The sequence below is a fragment of the Apteryx mantelli genome, chromosome 1 (genome assembly GCF_036417845.1).
Source record: "Apteryx mantelli isolate bAptMan1 chromosome 1, bAptMan1.hap1, whole genome shotgun sequence".
NCBI lineage: Eukaryota > Metazoa > Chordata > Aves > Apterygiformes > Apterygidae > Apteryx > Apteryx mantelli.
In genome coordinates, this window is record NC_089978.1 from 84,705,189 (window position 1) to 84,728,484 (window position 23,296).

The following is a 23,296-nucleotide window of genomic DNA, read 5'->3' on the forward strand; positions in this document are numbered from 1 at the left end:
CCGGCCGGGGAGCGGCGGCTGCCTGCTCTCGCGAGAACTGCCGCGGGGCGCCCCGCAATGGCGGGGCAGCGGCCGTTGCCGACTCTCGCGAGAGCCGCCACCGCCGCCGGGCGCCCCGTGACGGCTGAGTCGCGGGCAGGTGGCGGGGTCCGCTCGGGGGGCGGCGGTGGGTCCCCCGGCAGGGTCCCCGGTGAAATCCCCGCCCCGCCCCGGCGCCGAGGACGGCCTGGGCCCTGCCCGCCTCAGAGCGCTGCGGGAACACAGCGCCGTTCCCCGGCCTTGGTCCCAGAGGCGGGGGAGGCGGCACCTCGCCGCCTGAGAGCCGCCCTGGGCCCCGGCCTGGCCCTGGCGGCTCGGGCCGTTCGCCCCCGGGAAGCCCCCCCGGCCCCCCAGGTGCCCCGCGCGGCCGGCGGGTGGAGGTGCAGGGAAGCTGCTGCCGGCAACGCCGCGGGCTGCGGGAGGGGCGGTGGGGGGCTCTCGGGTGCTCGCCATCGCGCTGCTGGTGGGTTGAGCTCAGGGTCAGTAAATTTTTTTTCTGGTGCCATAGGGCAGGATGTCCTCGGCGCAACGGGAGGCATTGTCCCAAGATGAGCTCCGAAAAAGGCTCTATCAGACTTTTAAGAACCGAGGTGTATTGGACACACTTAAGGTGTGTGTTTTGTTTTCAGCGGGTGCTATCTATGACTCACTGCGCTATCTAACATTGAAAGTAGTTAGTGAAACTCATGATGAATAAATGTGTTTCCCACTCTCCCCACATGTATTATTATTGGTGTAGTGTAATCCATATTCAGCTTTTCTGCCAGAATTTTTTTTTTTCATACACAGAAGTGCTTTTCATTGTGGGTTGGTCTCATAGTCTTTGCCAGGAAGGTTAATAGTTTTTATAAGGCCTTTGAAGTTTCCCTGTTTGTGAAGAATGTCAAGTAGGAAGGAGAGGAATAGATGCGCATACAGGTTGGAAAGGACCTCCTGTTTGTTACCATAAATTTTTTTTAGCTCCTACTTTTTATGTCAAATTCATTAAAGGGGGAAAAAATCACGAGCTGTTCTTTAAGAATACCACTGTTAATCTTACAGCCAAAAATTCCTCAGGACTACTTGTTTTCTCCCTTAGTGATGCCATACCAAACTTGCAGTGCTTGAACCATTCCTCATCTTGTTCAGTTTAACTAAGTCTGTCAGGTGACTGGCTATTCACATCCATTTTTCAGCTTCATTTTCCTTGTCTAGAGGGTTATTCATCTTAATAAATATTTTATTGCTTTGCTGAGCTGAAGAACTAATGAAGTTGGGTTTCTTATGGATTCCTGCAAACACGCTTGCATCTTCCAGTGAGAATACTTTCAACTTCCCAATGGTCTTTTCTGACTATCTCTGCTGTTAGGAAACAGTGCGTGCCTTGGTTGATCTGGAGCTACATGTGTGCTGAATGGCCGAGTGTTACCTCCTGTCAAAAAGAGTAATTGTATAACAACTGATTTTTGCCCCCCTTTGCCTTAGTAGGGACAAAGATTTAGCCCTCTGTTTTCCGCCTGTGCTTTGTCACAAGACGTGTAAGAGGTTGCTAGTCTCAGCTTATTTTTGAGACAACCTTACCTCTGTGAAAGTTAGTTGAAATTGGACAAGTGCAGAAGTTATTGAGGGCACTGATTATAACCTTCTGTTGGGTGTCTGCATTTCTCTCTGTTATCAGCCTTATTTCTATAAAAAGCCATACTAACATATCAGGGTATTCTGATATGATTTAGCTGTGGTAAGTTTTGGTAAGTGTTATGTGTTTCATCCCATTTTTGGTAGAACACTGTTTCTCTAATCAACTTTAGAAACTTTGTCACTGTTGCACAGCTGCTGTTGACAACTTAAAACACTAATTATTTCTGTCACAATTTTATAGTACACTATAAACAACTGTATAATTACAGAATGAAATATATTATTTCTTCATCTTACAGTTTTTCCTTTCTGACTTCAGGTTACTTCTTTTTCTATCATAACACACATCATTACATTGCATTTGTTAATGAGTATTCATTTGCATGATTATTAGTACCTGTAGGCATTTTTTGATTAGTACACTTTTGCTTCCCTGCAGAATAACTGATGATATTAAAAACATTGTATTTCCTGTTTTACCATCTACTTTCAATAGGGAATTAGCAGCTTCTTGGTTTAAGACTTAGAAGAGGACTTGTGAGTTTTTCAAGCATACCTGAAACTGAAGCCACATTAGGTGAGCTTCACTTGATACAGAGAGAAGGAGAACAGGAAAGCAGTAATCTAAAAATGAAGCTGGGGGGCGGGGGGGTACTGGCATGGTATTCATGTGAGTTTTTTGACAGAAAACAATATTTTTTCTCAGTCCTATATTTTGAGGGAAAGTCAAACATCACTGTAACACCATTAGCGAGTGTTGAAGAAAGCCATGGTGTCCTGAGCAGTCCAAATTTTGCCAAAATTAGTCTGCCCCACTTTCTGTAACATAGGTTGTAATACAGCTGATACAAATACAATGAGACTCTCATGGTCTTTGAAAAATAAAAACTCTCATTTTCTCTGTTTACCTATTGTTAAAATTTCTTTTCTGTACCAGACACAGCTCCGAAACCAGCTAATCCAAGAACTAATGCACCCGATTTTAAGTGGAGAACTTCAGCCACAGACTGTTGCAAGTGATGATGGCTCACTTTTGATCACAGCTTCCAACAGTTTGGTGGCAGATCATCTGCAGAGATGTGGCTATGAGTATTCACTTTCTGTTTTCTTTCCAGAAAGTGGATTAGAGAAGAAGAAGGTAAGCTCAGTAATTTACATCTTTTAAGACTTTCGGGAGCTTTGCAAATATTAATCTTTCAGCATAATTGGAAAATACCCTTTTGTGACAGTGCAGCTTCTGACCAGGGCTATTTTCACAAATACTTTTAAACTGGCAATAAGCTAATGATACTGTTCTGGAAAGACAAGGAGCCTCTTGAAGTCACACTTGCTTCAACCACAACCACAGTCTGCCATGACCATTTTTTTGCTATGTGGCAGACGACTTGAACTGATCCTGATTAAAGTTAGCTTCTTTTTCTGGCCCAGTCAATTGTCTGAAGGTGTGGTTCACAATCAGTTTAAGCTGTTCTAACTACAGGCTGTGGCTGGAAAGAGCAGTCCTTGCCCTTTCTTTGTTTCCCCTCTGATTTCTTTGTAATGTGGTGAAGATGTTTCTAAGTGAAAATTAATCTTTTGAACTGCAGAGTGGTTAGTTGTCATTTGGATTAGTGAGCTGATCTGCTCTATATAATGTAGGTAGAAATGATGCAAGGAAAGCAGCAAGAGCACGTGTCCAGGTTGAGGAGAAAATAGAACCATCTCTTCACAGCTTCAGTCAGTCACAAGACTGTACACTGACTGCCAGATATCTTAGATAAAGGAGATAGTAAACATGCTACTAGGACAGCAAGCCTCTGAAAGTGGTTTTACAAGGTGATAAATAGATCTTTCTCAAATGGAAAACATTATTCTATAACACTGTAAAATAGTGGCTGTTACATATTTGAAATATTTTAAAGATAGTTAACCTTCTCTAATTGATCTTTTTTTTTCTTTCTTTTCCCCCCAAAGCTGTTGACTATGCAAGATCTTCTTCAATTAATCAGGATCAATCCAAAATCCAGCCTTTACAAATCATTGGTAAAATGATTTTGATTCAAAAAATACACTTGAATTACAGTTGTGATGAAATAGGCTGGATAAAACACCATCTTTTATTTCTTACAGACTTTGAGAACTCAGAAGGAAAATAAAAAAGGTATATGATGTTTATACATGATGTACACAATGATAGTCATGTCAGCTTCATTTTAATTAAGATATGAGCAATAAAAACTTAAATTCCTTGAGTATACATTGGTATGGAATAATTTGGATATAATAGGATTTTTTAAAGAAACTTGCGGTACATCAGGATAGTAAACATTGTATTTCAGGATGATGCAACTCATATTTGTGGTGTGGATGAAGTGTTAATATTCACCTACAAACTAAAATAAATGACTTAAAAGTATGAAAAAAATCTGTAATCAGGTATTAAATCTAATGCTCTTTGGAAGCTTTTCACTCTAATGTTGGCGAGTTCAGGTTTTGGTTTATTTATAACTAACTGTGTTAGGCTGCATAGAGTACTTCAATACATAGCTAAAGATTTAGTTGATTTTTCATTGTTTTTTGTAAGAAATAGGTATCATGTCCGTATGATGAAAGTTAACTAGATTATACAGCCTGAAGTGGCTTGATCTTTAAAAACTTGTTTCTCTTGTTGCATAATATCCTCATACTTAAAGTAGTAATAATTTGCTCTGTCAAATAAGCCTGGAAATCAAAGAGAGACGTATGAAAGGAAAAGTAGCAAAAAGAAAATTTTTATATAAAGAGATGGACCAGAACATGCTTACAATAAAAATCTTAATAGTTTACTAGCATTGATTTTATCTAATTTTCACTGGATTCCTTCAGGAAATTGGATGAGTTTTCTTTGTTTAGTGAATATTATTATTTTTTTAGTTATATGCTTGAAAATTCAATTTAGTATGAAATCAGAAGTAACTAATATGTTGGATCTTGAAAGGTTTTCTTATGCAGATCTTAATCGAACTGATCGAGCATCATCTAAGTAAGGAAAGTCATGACACAGAAACTCAGACAAGCTTAATGCCTCCTTACAGGGAATCTCTTGGTAAGTGCAACCTTTGCAGGCAAGGGTCCCCAAATATTTTCGTATTGGACAAATGGTATGGATGAATAAATTGGATGAATGATGTTTATTCATCATTTATTCATGTGCAACCTAAAGTAATAATCAAGGTTATGCCTATCACTAATACATTCTTTTCTCATGTGCCTCCTCCTGTGGATGTGTTATGTGGCCTAGAGCTGAGAAATGCTGTTTCTATGCTGCCGTGGCTGTTGTACTATGCGGATCTTTCTGTGATGGTCCTCTTCATGTACACTAAGGAACTTTATACAGAGAGACAATTCCCTACAATCTTTGGTAGCATGACTGCGGTGACTAATTTATTTTTAAATGATGGATTTTTATAGCTGAGAAGCTTCAGCTGATTGATGAACAGTTTGCAGACTCTTATCCCCAGCATCAGAAATACGAATCTTTGGATGTAAAACTTCATGAATATAGAAAAGAAATAGAGAAGCAGCTTCAAGCAGAAATGTCTCAAAAGGTATAATTCCAGTCATCAAATTTGAGCGAGAAATTTGTTAATTTTGACTTTGCAACTTAAACTTTTAATATTTATAAAAACTGGAATGAAATGGTCTAATAGTAATTTATAATAAATAGAAAAGGCTAAGTTGATCCAATATCAATTGTTAATTTGATGATGCATTTGTATATTTTCCATTCCCCTTTTTTGTTAGATGTATACAGATTCTTCAGCTTTTTATTATGATGTTAATTTGGAAACATATATCTTATTTTAATTTTTTTTTCCTTCTTAATTTGGTAAATTTTATTTGTCCTTTGATTTTCTTTGTTTTGTTTTATGGAGAAAACTTTACTCTGCTTAGTCATAATATTTCTTTTCTTCCCAGTAAGATTTTGAAGCTTGAATTTCAGTATAATGCATAGCGACCAAGAAAAGCTAATTGCAGCTGTATAGTTTGATTGTTAGAAGCTGAGTTAGTTTTTGATACTGGTTAGAATCTGCATACTATTTCAAAACATTGAAGAGAAACTTTAAAATCACAACAGCCACAATATTTTTAATTATTTGTGGTTTTCTTCTTACTATAATTAGAGCTCTTTTGGAGGCTTTTCCTGCACTTCGGGAGTAATAGAGGGTCTTTTTTTGCTGCGTAATCCATCCCTAGTCCCTGAGTTTGAAAAATGGAACAGAAAGAATGTACTGCAGTTCTCTTAAATATGTTTTTTTTCCATGATTTTCTGTCAAGGTGAACTTTTTTTTTTTTTTTTTAATTCTGTGCTAGAAAGATTTACTCACTGGTTATTAATTGGAATATTTAGGCACACTTATAAAGGCACTCATATGCATATAAATTGTTTGAAGAGATCAGTTTAGCCGTATTTATTGGGATAGACGAATAAAAGGATGGAGAATTAAATCTAAAACCAATTCATTTGATCTCATTCTTCATTCATTCTTCATTCCCCAGCAGGCACTGTCTTATTAGTATGCAAAACATGTTAATGTGTGTGTCATTTAGTTTTTCTCAGTTTAAGTAAAGCAGTTGCAACAAAGGAGGCTGGGATCTTAATTCAATTTAAAAGTGATTTTTATCTATTTAACTTTACATAGATTATTTAGCAGTGTGAAGTAAATTAGTATAAGCAACTTCTAATCCACATTGGGTATGTACAATAGAGGCTGTACTGTCTCACTGTTTTTTTTTTTAACTTTCCCATAAAATTTATGCCCACAGACCCAAATTCCTTGATCAGATATCTCTACTGTGCTTTTTTTGCCTCTCTTAACTTCCTTGTTTTCTCCAGTCTCACAATTTTTCTGTAATTCTTTTTATTCTTTTGCTCATTGTTTCTCCTATTCTTTTTTTCTATTGTATGCATGCTTTCTATTTTCTTCCAGATTTTTATTATAATTCTTTATTTGTCTTGCATATATTGCACATAATGCTTTGTATGAAGGCATGTTCCCTGCAACTCTTCTGTGTATTTGCAGGATACAGACTTTCCTATTGGTATGCCTTCGCTTTTTTAAGCTTTCTACGAATCTGTGACTCAGGACTTCCATTTCTGTAACTTGGTTTATGCGGAGACACATGAGCTATGCTTTTTTGTGTCCCAATGAAATTCTGGTGTTCCTGAGTGATTCAGGATGGGTCTGCTTCTGCCACTCATTGCATCGCCAGTCAAAACCAGCTCTTTAGGGAAGAGGCAAAAATAGAGACCCTGTCAAAGGAGGAATTAAAGAATGTGGCTTCTCCCTAATTTCAATTAGGATAACTCCTGTAGTGTGTTTTACTTCATAGGCCTGTAAAGTAAAGTAAAATTCATATTGTCTGAGGAGAGATTGTCTGTCCATTTGAAGATGGACCTATTTAAATTTCTCTTTCTCCTTTATGTAAAAGCTAGAGCATTTTAAAGAAGTTGAAATAGCAAAGATTAAAATGGAGGAGAAAGTGCAAACCCAAAAACAAATCTCTGAGCTACGGCGTGAGTTTGAAAGGACACATCAAGCCAAGTCTGAAGCCCTGATTTCTCGTGAAAAGAATGCTGTTGAGAGGCTTCAAAAACAACAAGAGGTAAAGTTCTATATATATTTTAATGTAGTACAGAATGATTCAGTGAGTTGATTAAACTGTTCCTTGATCTTTGGGAGATCCACATTCAGATCTTGCTTGGCTTATTAGTGAAAACTTTGAATTTATTTTTGTTCTCATAAATAGGGAAATGTCATTAGCAGCTACACAGGTGCATATGGATAAATATTTAAGTAGAGCATGCTGGAATAGGAACAGTTCTGCAAGCTAGGATTGAAATGTAATGTGTACTTTTTAATCTATTTTAATAGCATTTCTGAATTCGGACCACTGAAGATTATGTAATAGGAAGTTGATTTGATTGTTCACTTTTGTTTGATTCCAAAACACAGCGTTTAGTTGAAGTAGAATTCTTCCTATTAATTGAAAGAATTTATAAACTAAATGGAATATATAGTCTGCATGGTGTGGATATACCATTGCTGTATGTCATAATATGTTTAATATTTTCAGTAGCTGTTCTCTTTGCTGCAAGCTGTCATCTTGTTTCTTTTCTTTGAACACTCTGTGTTGATGAGTTACTCCTTTGGGCTGGCCGTTAACACTTGGTGTTTTGCCAGAGTAGTAAGCATTAATGCAGCACACAACAAATTTTATATAGTCTATAAATTGCTTCTCACAGACTCTATGACTTTCAGTTTTGGTAGAATACTTTGCTTGCTGTTGCCTATTTACCTAGCATCCCCCCACTGTCTGCAGTAGACCTTCCTATATAACTAATTTAGTCATCCACAAATGTTACCACTTTCCTGCTCATGTGTGTCCCCCCCCCCTTCAGAGCATGTGATGTTCATTAATGAAACAGTCATATAGGTCTCTAAGCGCTCTGCTATTGACCTCCTTCCATTCCGAAAATTAAACATTTTATCACTTCTCTATGAATTTCTTTCATGGTTATGTCCTTAGAAGCTTCCAGGATAACTGCCTATTTTATGCTATCAGTCCTCTTTAGGCATGAAATTAATTCAGTAATTCAAAAAAATACATGGATCAGCATATCTGTCAAGTGTTATGTATGGATATTTGGTTGCTCTTGTCAGCTTCTGCACCTTCATTTACCTGGAGAGTCTTTTAACAGAGACCAGCAGCTCTACTGAGTTAAAGTATATTTTTATTAAAGGTAAAAGGTCATTTAACCCTCTACTAAGATGATTTTATGCCCAGGAAATCCAGCTTGACAAATCTATTCTTTGCACAGGGAATAGCAGATAATTCTTTCAACACATGCACATGACTTGCAGACTTGATAGGAGCACCTGTAGGGCAAAATCATCATTTTTTTTTTCTTATGCACTTAGTCCTTCTTTGGTGAGAAATAATACCTTGTATGCCTAAGAACAATAGAAGCTCTTTTTTCTGTAGGTAAGAAGATATGTGACTTCTGGTATTAACATGTTCATCACTTGGATTCCTTTAACAGTTTATTTAATTTGTATAAGTTAAATTGTGAAAGTAAAGAGACTGCTGGCTGAATCAGCCTTTTGGTTTCAAATCATGTTTAATCAGGGATTTTGGCATTTCTTTTTTCACTGTTGTCTTTTTGAAGAACATAAAAAAAATTGTTTATTAAAAAAGAGATGTTTGAACAAGTTTATTCTGTAAATAATTAAAAAATCTTTTATGTAAATTTAAACCTGTGCAGTTTCTTAAAAGAAAAGTGTTTACGGATAGCCAGTAATATCTCCTTCCAAGGCATTTTTACTCAGAATAACATTAGGATAAGGGAAATAAAAAGATAATTACATTAGATTCTGCATGTCACTTCAAATTGTGAATATTAATTGGAATAAGACCAATTCCTGGAGAAGTTCCTTGAAAGTTTCAACATGTTAAACAGCAAATACTCTATAAAATGTGAAGTGAAACTAAAGATAATATTTTCTCATTCAGATTGAAGCAAAGGAAGTATATGCTCAGAGACAAACTCTACTGAAAGATATCGAAGTCATAAGAACCAGAGAGGCAGAACTGAAGCAAAGAATTGAGGCATTTGAAGTGTGAGTTACTGATGGGCGTATGCAATACTAAATGTTGTTCTTTGTTTCTGGAAAGCATGTTTTAAGATGCTGTTGCTGTTATGAAGTTGAAAGAGATTTTTATCTATCCCAAGAGTTGTGTATGTGTTTTGAGCAGTATTGTATATCTGCCTTTCTTAGCAGGGACACCCCATACAGAGAGAAGCTTTTGTTTTTTTCCTCTCATCCAACCAAAATAGGGTGGCATCGCTTCAGAGGCAAGGAACCAGATGTTTGCTTTGCAGTTCAGGGAGAAGGGAACATTATGTAATTGTAACACTGAGGCATGTAATCCTGCTTTTCCATTAGTATCTGCTAAAGTGTTGTGCTTAATAAGATTGGTTTTCTTTTGTTAAATAAAAAAATAACCATTTTTTTGCCAGGTTTTCAATACTGCTTAATTTCATTACTTTGCCATCTGTTTTTTTTTTTTTTTTAGAGAAAAGAATGTCACAAAGGCTTGTTTTTCAGCAAGCCAGCAGAGGGTGCTGATAGAGTAGCATGCTCCGCATTATCTTCTCTGAAGGCTTTCCCGTGTGGGAAACTGGACTAGGGTTACCCCAGGATAGCTGCATAATAGATTGGTGCTGAATTTTAAATAGGGCAATTTAGCGTGTGCCACTTCTCCTTGTTCTTAATGAATGACAATGACAGATTCTGATCATAATTTTAAATTGCTCCAAGCAAGCACATTACCCTCTGACTTCTCTAAATGTTATTAAAAAAATAATAATAATAAAGTTTTGGCTTCATAACTGGTCACTGTCTATATATTTATGAATATTTCAGCACTCAGAAACTTCAAGAAGAAAAAAATAAAACTATTGATGATGCACTTCAACGTCGGGAGGTTGCTGTGAAGAGCATAGAGGAGACTTATGACCAAAAGCTTAAGACTGAACTCTTGAAGTAAATTTTTCTTTTGTCTCTTAACAGAACACATACTATTTCCTGTGAAAATAAATAGTACATTCTATAGGATTTATTCATCAAAAATGTAACAAAGCAAGGACTTTTAAAAATGTGCACTAAGGTTTTTATTTTAATCAGTTTGAATTGTTTACATTTTTGCTTATATCTTTGCTAGTGAGACCTGACAATTCTGTCAGGTTAAAAAGAAACAAAAAAGCTTGCTATGTAAAATAATTCTCTTTTAATTATAGGTTAGATTATTTTTGTAACTTAAGTTCTGTGTTATTATCTGAGAAAGGGATATGACATGAATTTTTATTTAGACAAGAAGATACTAGCAGTTTTAGTCATTTCCTTTGACTGGAATTTAAATACTGAGCATTTTACGAATGCGGAAAAGGCATGGAGGTGAAGTTAATATTAATGAAGTGTTAGAGGCTTCTTGGAGAAGGGATGAGAGATACAGTAGCTCCTATGAAGTACAGATAGATAAGTTCTTACCTCAGCCACCCAGCCACCTCCTTTTTGGGCATCTGTGTTATAGATCGGCTTCTGTTACTGAATCCCATCTATCTGAACGTAGTTTCAAAGAATTTGCTTAGAACTGCTCTTTGAAACTAGACAATGTTATCTGTGACCGCTTTTGAAGTGTTGCAGTGGGTTTATACTGACTTTGCTATTATACGTGCTTTGAGTGCTTTGGTCACTTGAGGGTTACTTGATGCTTCAGTGCAGGCATGTGCTTTCAGGACATCATTGTTCATGCTTACGTGATGGCATGAACCACACTTCCAGTTAGGAAGGTCAACCAAATGGCTGATACACCACGGTTTGTTTGCAAGCCAAGCTATCAACTGTTAGTATCAGCTATCAGTAAAAAGTAGGTATTGTTTTTGTTAGTGTATCTTCATTTAAATTACAGAAGAAAGATGTAAAGAGTGGGTTTTGGAAAGAATGGTGCTTCAGCTGAAACCGAGTTATTTTAGTTATTTGGACAGAGAACAACAAAATGCAACTAATTGATTCACCTTGGTTAAACCCATGTACCTTATTTTAGCCAGTAGTCCATAACTGCTAGTTACAAGTAATGCTTGTAAGTGCTTTTGCTTCATGAGGAAAAGGAAGTTATTTTAAGGATTAACTGTTGCTTAGCTTATTTTATCAGCATACAAAATATTTAGGCACTCTACAAATGCTCAAGTAGATAAAATCCGTGTCCTTATTAATCTCTGATGAGAAGTAGTGAAGAGCTACTATTTAGTGTGTAGAAATAATGAAGTTTGTTAGAAAAGGAATTTTTTTTGATTACTAAGTAAACTTTAAATTCTTCAATTGGGAGAAAGATCTTAGTGATCTGGGCCATTTACAATTACAAGATGGGGATAGAGGTATTTGATAACATTTATAATCTAATCTGTCCCAATCATACAAAACACTGAGTACTCTTAGGTCTTGGAGATTTCAGTAAAGTTGAACATTGAGGTTGGATGACTGCTGGGTTGTGGATAGTTGGGCAGTGCTCAATGTCCAGCCAGTCACTGATGACAAGCGGAGAGCCCTTGGGGCCAGTACTGGGATTTCTACTGTCCAATACCTTCTTCAGTGAGCTGGATGATGACACAGGGCATCCTCAGCAAATTTGCACATGATGCTTGATTGAGGGGAATGACTGCCATAACAAATGGCAAAGTTTTAGTGCAGAGGGACTTTGATAAACTTGGGGATTGGGCCAATATAAATCTCAGGAGGTTTAACAAGAAGTGCAAAATTCTGCATTTGGGACGAAATATCTCTGTGAAGTGGTTGCATATAGGGAAAAGGAATTTGCTGAGTAGCAGTGTTTCTGAAAGGGGCATGGGAGTTGCAGTGAATGTCAGGTTGAATATGATGCAGCAGCATGCTCTGGCAAATAAGGCAAACAGCATGATTAGGAGGAGAATGGCCAACAGGTTAAGGGAAGTTGTTATCCCCTTCAAGTATTGGTGAAGGCTGCACCTGGAATACCATGCCCAGTTTTGCGCTCTCCAAGACAATTATGGAGAAACTGGACAGGCTCTACTAGAGGTCTGTCAAGATAATTATGGGCCTACTGGACACGAGCTCTGAGGAGAAGTTGAGGGAGCATAGCTTGTTTAGTCTGTTGAGGAGGCTGAAAGATGATCTAATAGCACTCACAGCTACTTCAATTCAGTCATTTTTTGTAGCTATTTTTCATATATTTTGTAGCTTGGGAGTGCTAGACAATCTAGTGGGCAGCAGTGGCCATAAATTGTGACTTGGGAGTTTGGATCTTAGGGAAGAAAATTTTACTAGTAGGATAGTGTTGTATTGGCACAGATTACCCAGGGAGACTGTGGAATATACATCTATCATCGATTTCTGTGATCCTGTGAGAACGAATTTTGTCAACAAATAATTGTGTGGTTATAGTTTAGTCTGGGAAAGTTTGGAATTTCCCATCCCACACACACATGTGCTTTGGGAATACATAACTGTTTTTACTTCTAGATATCAGCTTGAATTGAAAGAGGAATACATAGCCAGAACCAGCAAAGTTACTGAAGATGAGAAAAAGAATAAAGGTAACCATCTCTGAGATAAATAAAGTATCTGTTGTTTATTTTGAGAGCTTTTACCAAGAGGCCTCAAAACACTATTATTATTAAACCAAAGTTTGGTAACAGTGACAGTTCGGTGTAAGTGACAAAGAGAATGCCAAAACAGATATTGAAGAACATATAGCAGGATCCAGGGACAGGTCAGCAACTCCTTGCAGTTCAGAATACAGTAGGAACCAATTAGCTGGTACTTCACATGGAGGCTGCAAAGCATCCTTCTTTTTCAGACGGTTTCCCAGCTCCTTCTGAAGTTCTACCAGCTAGTTCTCTAATTGAAGTCTGGTACAGTCTGGTACCGTATCCTTGAAAGGTTGCCAGTTGCTACATTTATCATGTACAAGATGTTTAACTGAAGCTTGAGGAAAGACAGCTGGGACAGATAACATATTTAGACTTTTAAGTCAGGGTCATGTGGAAAAATTATGTATCATGTGCATGTGAATTTATGATTTAATTATGATGAAGTGTGTGTATTCAGATATATATATATGCAGACAGTGATTTACTTAATTTTGAAGAAATGTGTTTGTGTGTATATATACACACACACATATAAAATCATTTAAGTCTTGAATTAAATTGAATGTTTGTCTTAGCAACTTCAACTGTTTTTTGCTGATACTGTTTTTTATGCAACACTCTATAAATTTTAATTTAACATTTGTAATTCTCCTTGCAGAGAAAGCTATTCTTTTGCATGAAGAAGCCGTTGCTGTTAATTTAAAAAAGGAGGAACTGAAGCAAGCTATCTCACGTACGAAAGAACTTGAGGTAACTGTAAACATGAATTTAGAAGAGCTGTGTTTTAATTAGTGCGTTTGAGCTATATTTTCAAAAAAGAAAATATGAAATAAGTCATTATTAACTAATACAGATTTGTTTTTCTGGGGAAACACCTTTTTAAGATTCTGAAATGTTCTTCATCTGCAGCTGGATTTGGAGTCAGTGAAGACCCAGGTTCTGCTGGTAAATAAACAGAATCAGTTGTTGACAGAAAAACTGAAAGAGGTTTCAGACTATCCCTTGCTAAAGGAGGAGAAATTGGAGCTCCAAGTGCAGAATAAAATACTTAAGCAACAGCTGGAGGAGACTCGCAGTGACAACCAGCATCTCCGAGACAGTTAGTGTGAATGATTTTGTAAATTTCTTTTTTATGTGTTTCTACAGGTACGTGTTTAGAAATTTTCATTAAAACAAATTATTTATATTATGTTTACTAGTTGTTCACTCTAAACCTCAATTTATGTTTGTGAAAAATGAAATAAGTGTCCTTAAAAAAAAATCCAGCAGCTTTGATAACTTGGTTTTATGCTGGCTGTTTTTTTTTCCCCCCAGATAGATTTCTTTTTCCTCCCTTAAATTTTTAACTTAGTTTATGTGTGATGATTGATTAATGCCTCCCTTATTTATGGAATCACAAAGCTTCATGTCTGAGTTCACTTTTCAGATAGGTTGTAACATTTTGCCTGAGTTTGGGTGAACTATATAATCCTTCTCTACTTCCTTTCTTAATTTTTTGAAAAGCATCTTTAGATAATAGTAACATCTTTGTTTCATTTAGAAAATCCTGGATATTAAATGTTTATTTTCTTAAATACAGCTGTGTAATACAAATTCTGAAATAAGAGATAACTATAATGATAATACTAAGAATATCTCTTTCACCTTCTGAAAAAAAACAGTACAGTATTTTCATCCACAGCAGTAGTATGGTTAGTAAAGGTAAGAAGAACTTTGCATTTTTTTGTGGGCTCACCTGACTACAGTTGTAAAATGTGCATCTGAGATTATGGCAGAGTAGAGATGTGCACCCAGTTAGGTAAGATAGGAATATATATTTTCTTTTCAGAATAAGAAAATCCTGGTGTAGTTTTTAAGTGACTATACCAACAAAAATTTTGAGACCTTTATAAAATCCCCCAAATCCTTAAGTACTTTATTCAATGAAATTTAATTGTGGGAGACTTGTTATGGTCTCAAAAACAAATCAGTTGTAAGTTTCTCAAAGGGGTATTATATAAAAAAAGTGAACGCTCATATTGTTAAATATCTTGTGTTTCTCTTTCTTGAAAGAACTTGCCCAGCCCTCAGCGGAGCTTCTGGCCTGCCAGGCGGAGTTGAGAAGAATGGAACATTCTAGAAAGCTGGAACAGGATGACTTTGAAAATCACAAGCAATTTCTGGAAAAGCAGCTACAAAGTGAGGTAAATTACTGTTTCTAATCTAAATAGTTTGAATACTTCTTTTTCCTGTCATCCTGATAACATTTACCCTTGTGTGCATGTCATTCTGAATGTTACTGGAATGCTTTGAACTCTACTTATTTTTATGTAAACAACTAAAAAAAACCAGCCAAAGTCAGTCTTTTCCACCCTTTAAGTTGTTGGTACTGACTTCCAGTGGTTTACTATGTATATATGTTTTGACTTGACCTGAAAAACACTTTGAAAGAAACAAGCATTCAGCAGATCAGGATATTTCTATTTATTTGGTTTATGTGTCCCTGTCTCTCCCTCTCCCACCCCATCTTATCTAGGTTGAGCGTTGTGCCCAGTTAAAGACCCAGCTGTTGGACTCTGAGGCTACTATCAGAAAGTTAAACATACAGGTTGAAGACCTGAAACTGCAGTTGAAACAAACACAGGCAGGTTTGTAACTCATACAAAAAAAATGCTTTATAAAGCGCTTTTATCAAACCAACATAAGAATTTCCAGAGGCTTAAAAGATCTTTGCTTACGTGGACCTAATAGATTGTCAGTGCATAGATTTCAAGTTTAAAATCAGTCCATTTAAAAACGCTATTTAAAATGCAAACTGACCACAACTTCCTTCCCTTACAGAAAACTAAGGAGAAAACAAAAAGGAGGAAGGAAAACATACCTACCTGAATACTGTCTTTTTTTATAGTTTTTATTTATGTTACTCCTCAGGATAAAGACATTAATGTTTGGTGATCACATAAATGACCTTTTTCAAGTGGGTGTATTGTGTTTTAATGCTTTTTCATTCTTTAATGTTCATAATAAGAATAATCAGTTTGAAATTGTATCATGTGTCTCAATTTTAAACCTACCTTTTTGATAAGTGTAGTCAAGGCTGTTAACATAAGCACCTCATATGGGCATTAGAAAGAGAGGCATTTGTATAAAGCAATTCAGTTTGCCTAATACATGTAGTTCTAAAGATGCCTATCTGTCAAATTTCTAATATCAAGTAAGACGAATTCAAGTTTTGATACATGAATTTAATTAAAAATATGCAGTTGAATTTTGCAGTGGATATACACAACAGATACCAAAACAGGTAAAATATACATTACATACAGTATTTATTGCATATAGTTCAGTATATGCAATACTTATTTATTGGCCTAGTGAATAATATTATATTTTCATATATGATACAACTGTAGGTACCATCTGTACTTGGAGTTTGATCAATGTCAATATCGTAAATATATATTTTGAAATAATTTTGTGTCTAATTAAATGACAAAGTACTGTATGAACTTTTGTTTTGCATCAGAGTCAAGGATGTTGTCATCAAACAAACATTTATGTAGAATACAAGAAAGGTAGTAATTTCTGTGGAGAAAGATACTGCCCTATAGTTTCTGGGCTTACTGAAAGATGCAAAAGCAAACCAGGAAGCAGACAGCCTCAGAACAGTAACATTCAATTTAACTAACAATTTTTGAGAAATACTTTTCTTTTAAACCTCATGCTGTTTGTGTGATGTGTCTTGTTCTGAATTTCTTTTAGATCTAAATACGATCAGTCTGTTAAGGCTTCTGGCCTACTCTGAGTCCCTCACTTTTAACAACATAATTGGATATACTGAATCCAAAGTGGTGAAACTTCCGTGTTTTTTAAATTGTAATTTAAGAAATCACAATTTAAGGAATCATTCTCTGTAGAACTGTTTAGTAAGAATGTATACTTTGTAGAGTTTTACTTGAAGAGAAGAAGAAATGTATAAAATAATGAAAAAATACTAGTCATAATTTGCACTTATGCAGCCACAGAAAAATGTATTTAAATGGTTACATTAAATTCTCAGAATTGAAATTAGTTTCATGTTAAGATCATTTTGATTAAACTGAAATTTAAATGCTGTCTTAATTTTTCTGTTTAGTTATGAGTCTCTTTGTCTCTCTGTCTCTCTCATATGCATTCTTGGTCATGTAGTTCTAGAAAATGAAGTGTATCGGAATCCAAAGCCTTCACTTGTTGACCGCTCTGTCATTGACTTCACTGATGATAGAATTGTACCTCCGGATATTTATGTGGATAGTGCATTCTTGAAGACTCAGATGATGAATGATGTCATCAAGGGAAATGCTGTTGCAAGAGCTGGTTATCGTCAGCAGCTGCAGACACGGAGTGCTTCTCCAGATTCTGACCTGGAGTATATGGCTCAAACCAGGGCTAGAATAAAAGAACTAGAAAAAGAGGCAGAGTACTTGGAAGAAGCTTACAGAAACTACCAAAATAGAGTGATCCAGGATGCAGCTGCAAGCAGAACATTGAGAAAGAAGCAGTCCCCTTTACTTCTACAGTGTGCTATTAGCAGAGCCCCCTTGACTACACAGCACGAACTTCTAGAGGACAATCCTAGCTCCCAGCATTCCCCTCTGAGCAGTCCAAGAGGCCCAAAATACGTTGGAAGAATTGGGCAGGTTGATGTCTTAAAAAATCCTCTTACACCACCACACAAAAGAGTATCTTCCTCAAGACGCCTTTCTTCCACTCCTGTTTCCAAAATGGAAAGAGATCTCAATAAAAAGAAACTTTCAGATGGTAAGCCACTTGTTAATACGGTGTGGTATTGGTGTTTTATTTGTTGTTCCAGTTCCATGATTGGAAGAGGAAGATCTAACAGTGATAATCTTTTACTCGTTTATTATTTGCTAAGGGGCAGGAGAAGGTTAGAGGCAAAATTTGATAACTGAATGGAGTATCAGTTCATCATGGAAACAAGCACTGAAGAAGTCTCTTGAGGGAGGCTAAACATACTGCACTTAGTTCAGGTAGTTTTAAAGATAAGACTATGCCATATAATTCACTGCAGTTGGTATTAAGCATAACTACTTTGAGACATTAATTATAATTTCCTAGCTTTAAGAACCCTGTATCTGTATTCTCATCTTTTCCTTTAGCAGCTGTAGTTACATGTGCACAGCAGAAGATGACTGTTTCATCTGTCTTCTGTTAAATTCAGGTTTCCAATCTCAAAGGTCTATATTTGCTTTTATTTGTACATTTTGCTGTGACATCTTTATCAAATATTCTTGAGCAATTGTGAGGTATAGAAATATAGAGGTTGCCTTTTTTTAGTGTCTGGTCATGATTGGAATATTGTAATTTGCTATTAATGTCACAAGGCCTAATAATTATTTTAGTAATATTTTTAAAAAGTGGCAGGAATCAGAAAAGCAAGCAAAATAGAAAATTGAAAATAAAAAGAAAACCTCATGCTATTTCATACCTGTAATACACCTGTTTCCTGAATCATGCAGTTCTTGTCACCCCATCTCAAAATTGATTTAGTAGGATGAGAAAAAAGTGTGGTAACAAGGATGATAAGAATCAGCTTCTGTATAAAGAAAGGTTAAATAGACAAAGGCAGTTCAGTTTGTAAGAGAGTTGGTTGAGGTGAACTGTGGGAAATCTGGAGAGCCATGAATGATGTGGAAAAGGTGAAGAGAGACTGATTAATCTCTGTTTCAAAGGCTGTAGAAACTTGGGGACATCCTGTGAAGTTTAAAGGAAACAGAAGGAAGTACTTTCCTGCCTCATAAATAAGTTGTGGAATTTATTGGTCCTGTGGCAACAAGTATAAATGCAGGAATAAAATTCCTTGTCAGGAGGACCCAAAAAATTATGGATTGCTGAAAGTTGGGGTAGGGTGGCGTGCCAGAGGTAGAATGTCACTCTGCTCTTATTTTTAAATTTATCTGTTCGAAATGTTTAATAATGGATCTTGTTAGAAACAGATTACAGAGAGTCTGGTCTATTGTGGCTGTTTCTGTGTTTCTACATGTAGAATATCACATTCTGTTTTTGAAAACTAGAGCTTGCAAAGCCGTCTCTTTAGTTTTAAATTTTCAGTGTATTTTTATATTAGCAGTCAGCTTTTGTATAAATTACTTACAGGCTATTCTTATAATCCTGCACACAAAAAATCCTTCATTACAGTAAAAGTACGGTTGTGTTGTGAAATTAAGAGATGTCAGAATTTAAATTCTATGCGTAAGCTTAACAATCCTCCCTTTCTTTGTATCTGTGAGAGGCTAGTTGCATGATAGCTGGTTTATTTTTCTGTAGGATCATTTCCTTGTTTAGTGCACAAGACTGACTTGGTTCTGGAGAAGAATAAGAGTTTTTAACAAAGGAGGGCATTACCTGACTTTGGTATTACAGAACTGGAAGATACTTTGTGTGTGAATCAGAGTAACAGCTAGATATTATGATTTCAAGGTGAACCAAGTTGATTACTGCTCTGGAAAAGTCCTTTTCCACTTATACAAGCATTTTGTAAATTTGATTTCTTCTTCCTAAGTGCAGTACATTTTGCTTGTTATTTTATTGAATTATATCATGTTTGTTTCACTTAATATTTCAAATTCACAGCTTGGGTTTTTTTAAGTCACTTTTGCCCCTATTTTATGGTGATTTAATCAAGATGACATTTTTCTTCCTTGCTTATGAGAATATTGTGAGTGACTGTGTCAAGGCCTATTAAAATACAAAAGCTGTATCTGCCACTTCCCTTTATCTTTTAGTAAGTTTACTCTGTTGAAGAAGAAGTTAAATAAGTTTAACATTATTTGTTCTTGACTAAACTCTTGGCAATTGTTATGTTAACCTCTGTGAAAACTTAGTTTTGTTTAAGATAACCTGGAACTTCCCAGGTTATCTGTTTCAAAAAAGTAAATCATTTGCTATTTTCCAAGTATTCAGGACCACCTCCAAGAATTTTCAAAAATAGTGCAGCTTCTTCAGTACATTCCTACATGCTTTCAGGTAAACTTCATCAAGTCTTGGCACTTTGGAAGCCTCTAACTCACCTACATATCTTTAACTATTCTTACTATATTTGTTATGTTTTTTTTATATTTGTTGATCTTCCATCTGCTTCATAGAATTTATAGCATCAAGTATGTAGTTCATATTAATGTGAACACTGATGCAAAAGAGTGACTGTTCCTATTTTTTATTATCAATTATTTTTTTCTTTTATCATTAAGGAATGGATCTATGTTTTGACTTCCTGTAATTATTAGTGTTTATCCTAGTAAAGCACTACAGCAGGACAGAGATACTTAAGTTCTTGGAAAGTATTTAGAAATAGCTTTTTGTTTCAGAAAGTGGGGAAATTGTGTTGAGAAGTAGGAATTTTAGATGAAATTCTGATTAATAGGAAAGAACAAATTGATGATCAGAAAATGCACGTGGTAACAAAATGGTGGAATTTACAAGTCCAAGCAGAAGAAGTAGAACAGTAAGACAATGGGTTTGGAAGAAAGCAACTTTGAAGAAGCTAAGGAGACTGGTAACAGAGTTTCGTGGGAAGATGCTCAAAAACAAAGGAGGATTGAAGGTGATTTGGCAGTTTGAACAACAAACTGGCTGAATTAGGTGGAAAATTGTAATGACAGAGCAATATAGCTACTCCAGTAGCTCTTAAACTTCAAGAAGTACAAGAAGTAGAGCAAAGAATACATGAGTAAGAGTAAATATGAAGAACAGATGTAAACCAGCTCCTCGTTCATCAGGACTTCTGCCAGAACAGGTTCATAAATCCTCAGCTTCTCTCGCAACACAGGACTGTGTGTCATTCAGCAGTGACCACTTCTCCTGTACTGATACAGTACTTGCCTCTACTGCAGTCAGAGCTATGGCTTCAGTGCTAACGTGCTATGCAGTGCTTTATGTGCTTCCAAGAATTAGATTGCTTCCCCTTTGATATCCGTCTGCTCTGTAACAGCAAGAAGTTTCAAGAGTCTTCTGATACAGGTGCTTTTATATTGGTATATAGGTTATCCTTTTTGCCAGAGGTGGCTAGAGCACTAACTTTGTTTCTGCTAGAAAACCGTCATTCTGGAACCTTCCGCGGAGTTTTTCAGTACAGTTGAAGATGTAAGTCTGAAGAGCTCAGAATAAATGTCAAGAGATAAAAAATACCCTGTATGTGAGTCTGAGAGATGTGCTTTTCCTTTAAATGAGCTGTACTGGAGTCAATTCATGTGTAAGAATAAATTCCAGCTCAGTTATCAGCAGCTGTCTTCGAAGGGTGAAAGGAAGTAGTTGGTCCTTCTGTAGCACTTGTAGTCGACAGATCCAGCAACTGTTTTACTATATAATCTGTCAGTTGAAGGTTATGTGGTTTTCTCTCATCCTTTAAATTAGCTCATATATTCGACTGCTTTCCTTCCCAAGCCCATGCATGTTCGATGTTTTTCAGGCTTTGTCTTTCTTTTGGGAGGGAGTAAGCCCATTTCTTGTCAGAGTAACTAAAAATAGGAAAGGATCCTTTTTCTGTTCTCCTCTATTTACTGTCTCCCTGTCTCCAATCTCTGGTGGCCCTTGGGCAACATTACTGGTAAAGTAATAGTGGGCATGGGTCAGACAGCATCAGAATTCATTCTTAGTAACCAACTTTTTGCTTCTGGTGAGAAAGAGCAAGGTTAGCAAGTCTTGCAGGCAGCGTGCTGCAAGCCAATGACTGCACCTATTTGTCTTTTATTAGATCAGTAAGTTCACTTCCAGATAATTTCTAAGTAGTAGTAGGTTGTGCTAAATTGTTATATGAGATGGCTGATGTGCCACATGTGTCCTTTTCTGCAGTACATGTTAGGCTGTGTAAGTTCATGCAGTAAGTACCATGTGTGGTTTTTTGTTTTTGTTTTGTTTTACTTTTTGGTTCATTTGTTCTGCCTGTGAAAATTTGCCTCTTCATTTTATAACCGGTTAGATGCGCTTGGGCTGAAGGTTCCTATTTTAACAGAAACTGCTGATGCATGAATATGACGCAGCTGCTAGATCACGTTCTGTGAGTGCTCGGCTTCCTTAGAGGGTGTTTCGTGTATGTTGTATGGGTATAGAGGCTGTCTGCAGTAGTGTTATTTTTATTAAGCATTAGTCTCTTGTTCAGGCATCTTTCTCAGACAGCCAGTTTGTTTGGGTTATACTGCGGTCTGTTTCATTAGTCTTAGGGTTCTTCCTCTTTGAGTGATGTACTGCTTGGAGGTCTCCTGAAGTTACACATATGTACGCAAGACCTCAAAGAAGGAAAAAATTGTTATGTCTGTGGATAACTGAAGTTCTTTAAGGTGTATTTTCTACTTATGTTTCAGTCCTTTTTTTCCTTGCTTTGTTGACTCCAAGTGTGTTGATTATGAAGAACAAGTGACCTGTAAGTTGCTCTGACTGTTCTTCCCTTGGTGTGTGGAATGGACATTGTGGAAATAAAACTACAGGGGCAATCCCCAGTCTAAAGCATCCTGACTTCTGGTATGTGAAGTGCATTATGAATGGTGCACTTTTATACAGACATCTGAAAGAACTTCAAGTAGGGAAGTGTTAATAATGACTTTTCCTCTGTTGCTGGAGCTGGATTTGAACAGACTGCAGTAAAAAAGAGGAGAAAAATGCTAGTACCTGCTTGCTGAGTGATACTGAATTTTGTGAGTAAAAGAAAATGTGCAATCAAGTAATGAAAGACTTGTGCAGCTGCACAGGAAAGGAAAATTAAGATTGCAAAGCAGATTTAACTAAAATGCTGGACTTTGCAATTTTGATAAAATCTTTTTAATGTAAGATTTTCATTTTTTTTACCTGGGTATCTTAGGAAACCCAGGACATCTTTGGTCGTCCTGTCTGTCTGTTATCCTTCCCTGATAACTTTACAACTCTTACAAAGGGGACAAGTCTTCAAAGATTTTCTTCGTTGCTTAGCGACCCATTTTCACAGATCTGTAGAAATCTCCAGGTTTGCTTTCCTAATGAAGGACGGCTTGTGTGAGACCCTAGGCATTATCTTTTGCTGGCTAGTAACGGCATCCCTAGCTTGAAGTCAGGCTCAGTAATAACCACTTCCCCTAACGCCAGCCTGGGAGAGATTCTTAGATGTTGAGGAAAGGCAAGTTTGTGTGGGACATGGAGGTATAGTGGGGAGCTGAAGATGATAAGGCTTTATGAAGAATAAGTTTATGATAATGAAGGCTTGTAAAGGAGAATTTATAGGGAAATAATAGGGAAAAAAAGACTGGTAGTTCTGCAGCTGACAATGATTTATTTAATGGCATTATTGCTTAAAAGCAATTACAAAAATTAAAAAAAAAACTTACTGCATTTTAATTCTTTTTTTTTTCCCCTGATACTTTTTGCATCACCAACAGGCTTCAAATGCTGAACTCTGTTTTTCAGATCTCTGCCACTGAGGAAATT

At 36.6% G+C, this 23,296-nt stretch overlaps 1 protein-coding gene across 6 annotated transcripts in view; it reads left to right on the plus strand.

Annotated features, from left to right (window-relative positions):
* The first annotated feature begins 65 nt into the window (after positions 1-65).
* OFD1 (OFD1 centriole and centriolar satellite protein) overlaps positions 66-23,296 on the plus strand; it is a 37,320-nt gene continuing 14,089 nt past the window's right edge. For 4 of the 6 annotated variants that reach the window (XM_067296715.1, XM_067296746.1, XM_067296735.1 and 1 more), the window contains exons 1-16: positions 66-135; positions 548-649; positions 2,594-2,794; positions 3,610-3,678; positions 3,766-3,796; positions 4,613-4,720; positions 5,086-5,222; positions 7,108-7,281; positions 9,190-9,296; positions 10,104-10,223; positions 12,735-12,808; positions 13,524-13,615; positions 13,775-13,964; positions 14,918-15,048; positions 15,381-15,492; positions 17,033-17,644. In XM_067296715.1, coding sequence (XP_067152816.1) covers positions 554-649; positions 2,594-2,794; positions 3,610-3,678; positions 3,766-3,796; positions 4,613-4,720; positions 5,086-5,222; positions 7,108-7,281; positions 9,190-9,296; positions 10,104-10,223; positions 12,735-12,808; positions 13,524-13,615; positions 13,775-13,964; positions 14,918-15,048; positions 15,381-15,492; positions 17,033-17,644 — 2,254 coding nt within the window. In that variant the 5' untranslated portion in view covers positions 66-135; positions 548-553. Of the gene's footprint in view, positions 167-547; positions 650-2,593; positions 2,795-3,609; positions 3,679-3,765; positions 3,797-4,612; positions 4,721-5,085; positions 5,223-7,107; positions 7,282-9,189; positions 9,297-10,103; positions 10,224-12,734; positions 12,809-13,523; positions 13,616-13,774; positions 13,965-14,917; positions 15,049-15,380; positions 15,493-17,032; positions 17,645-23,296 lie in introns of those variants that run through there. The other 2 variants (XM_067296722.1, XM_013951437.2) reach the window with 2 other exon arrangements.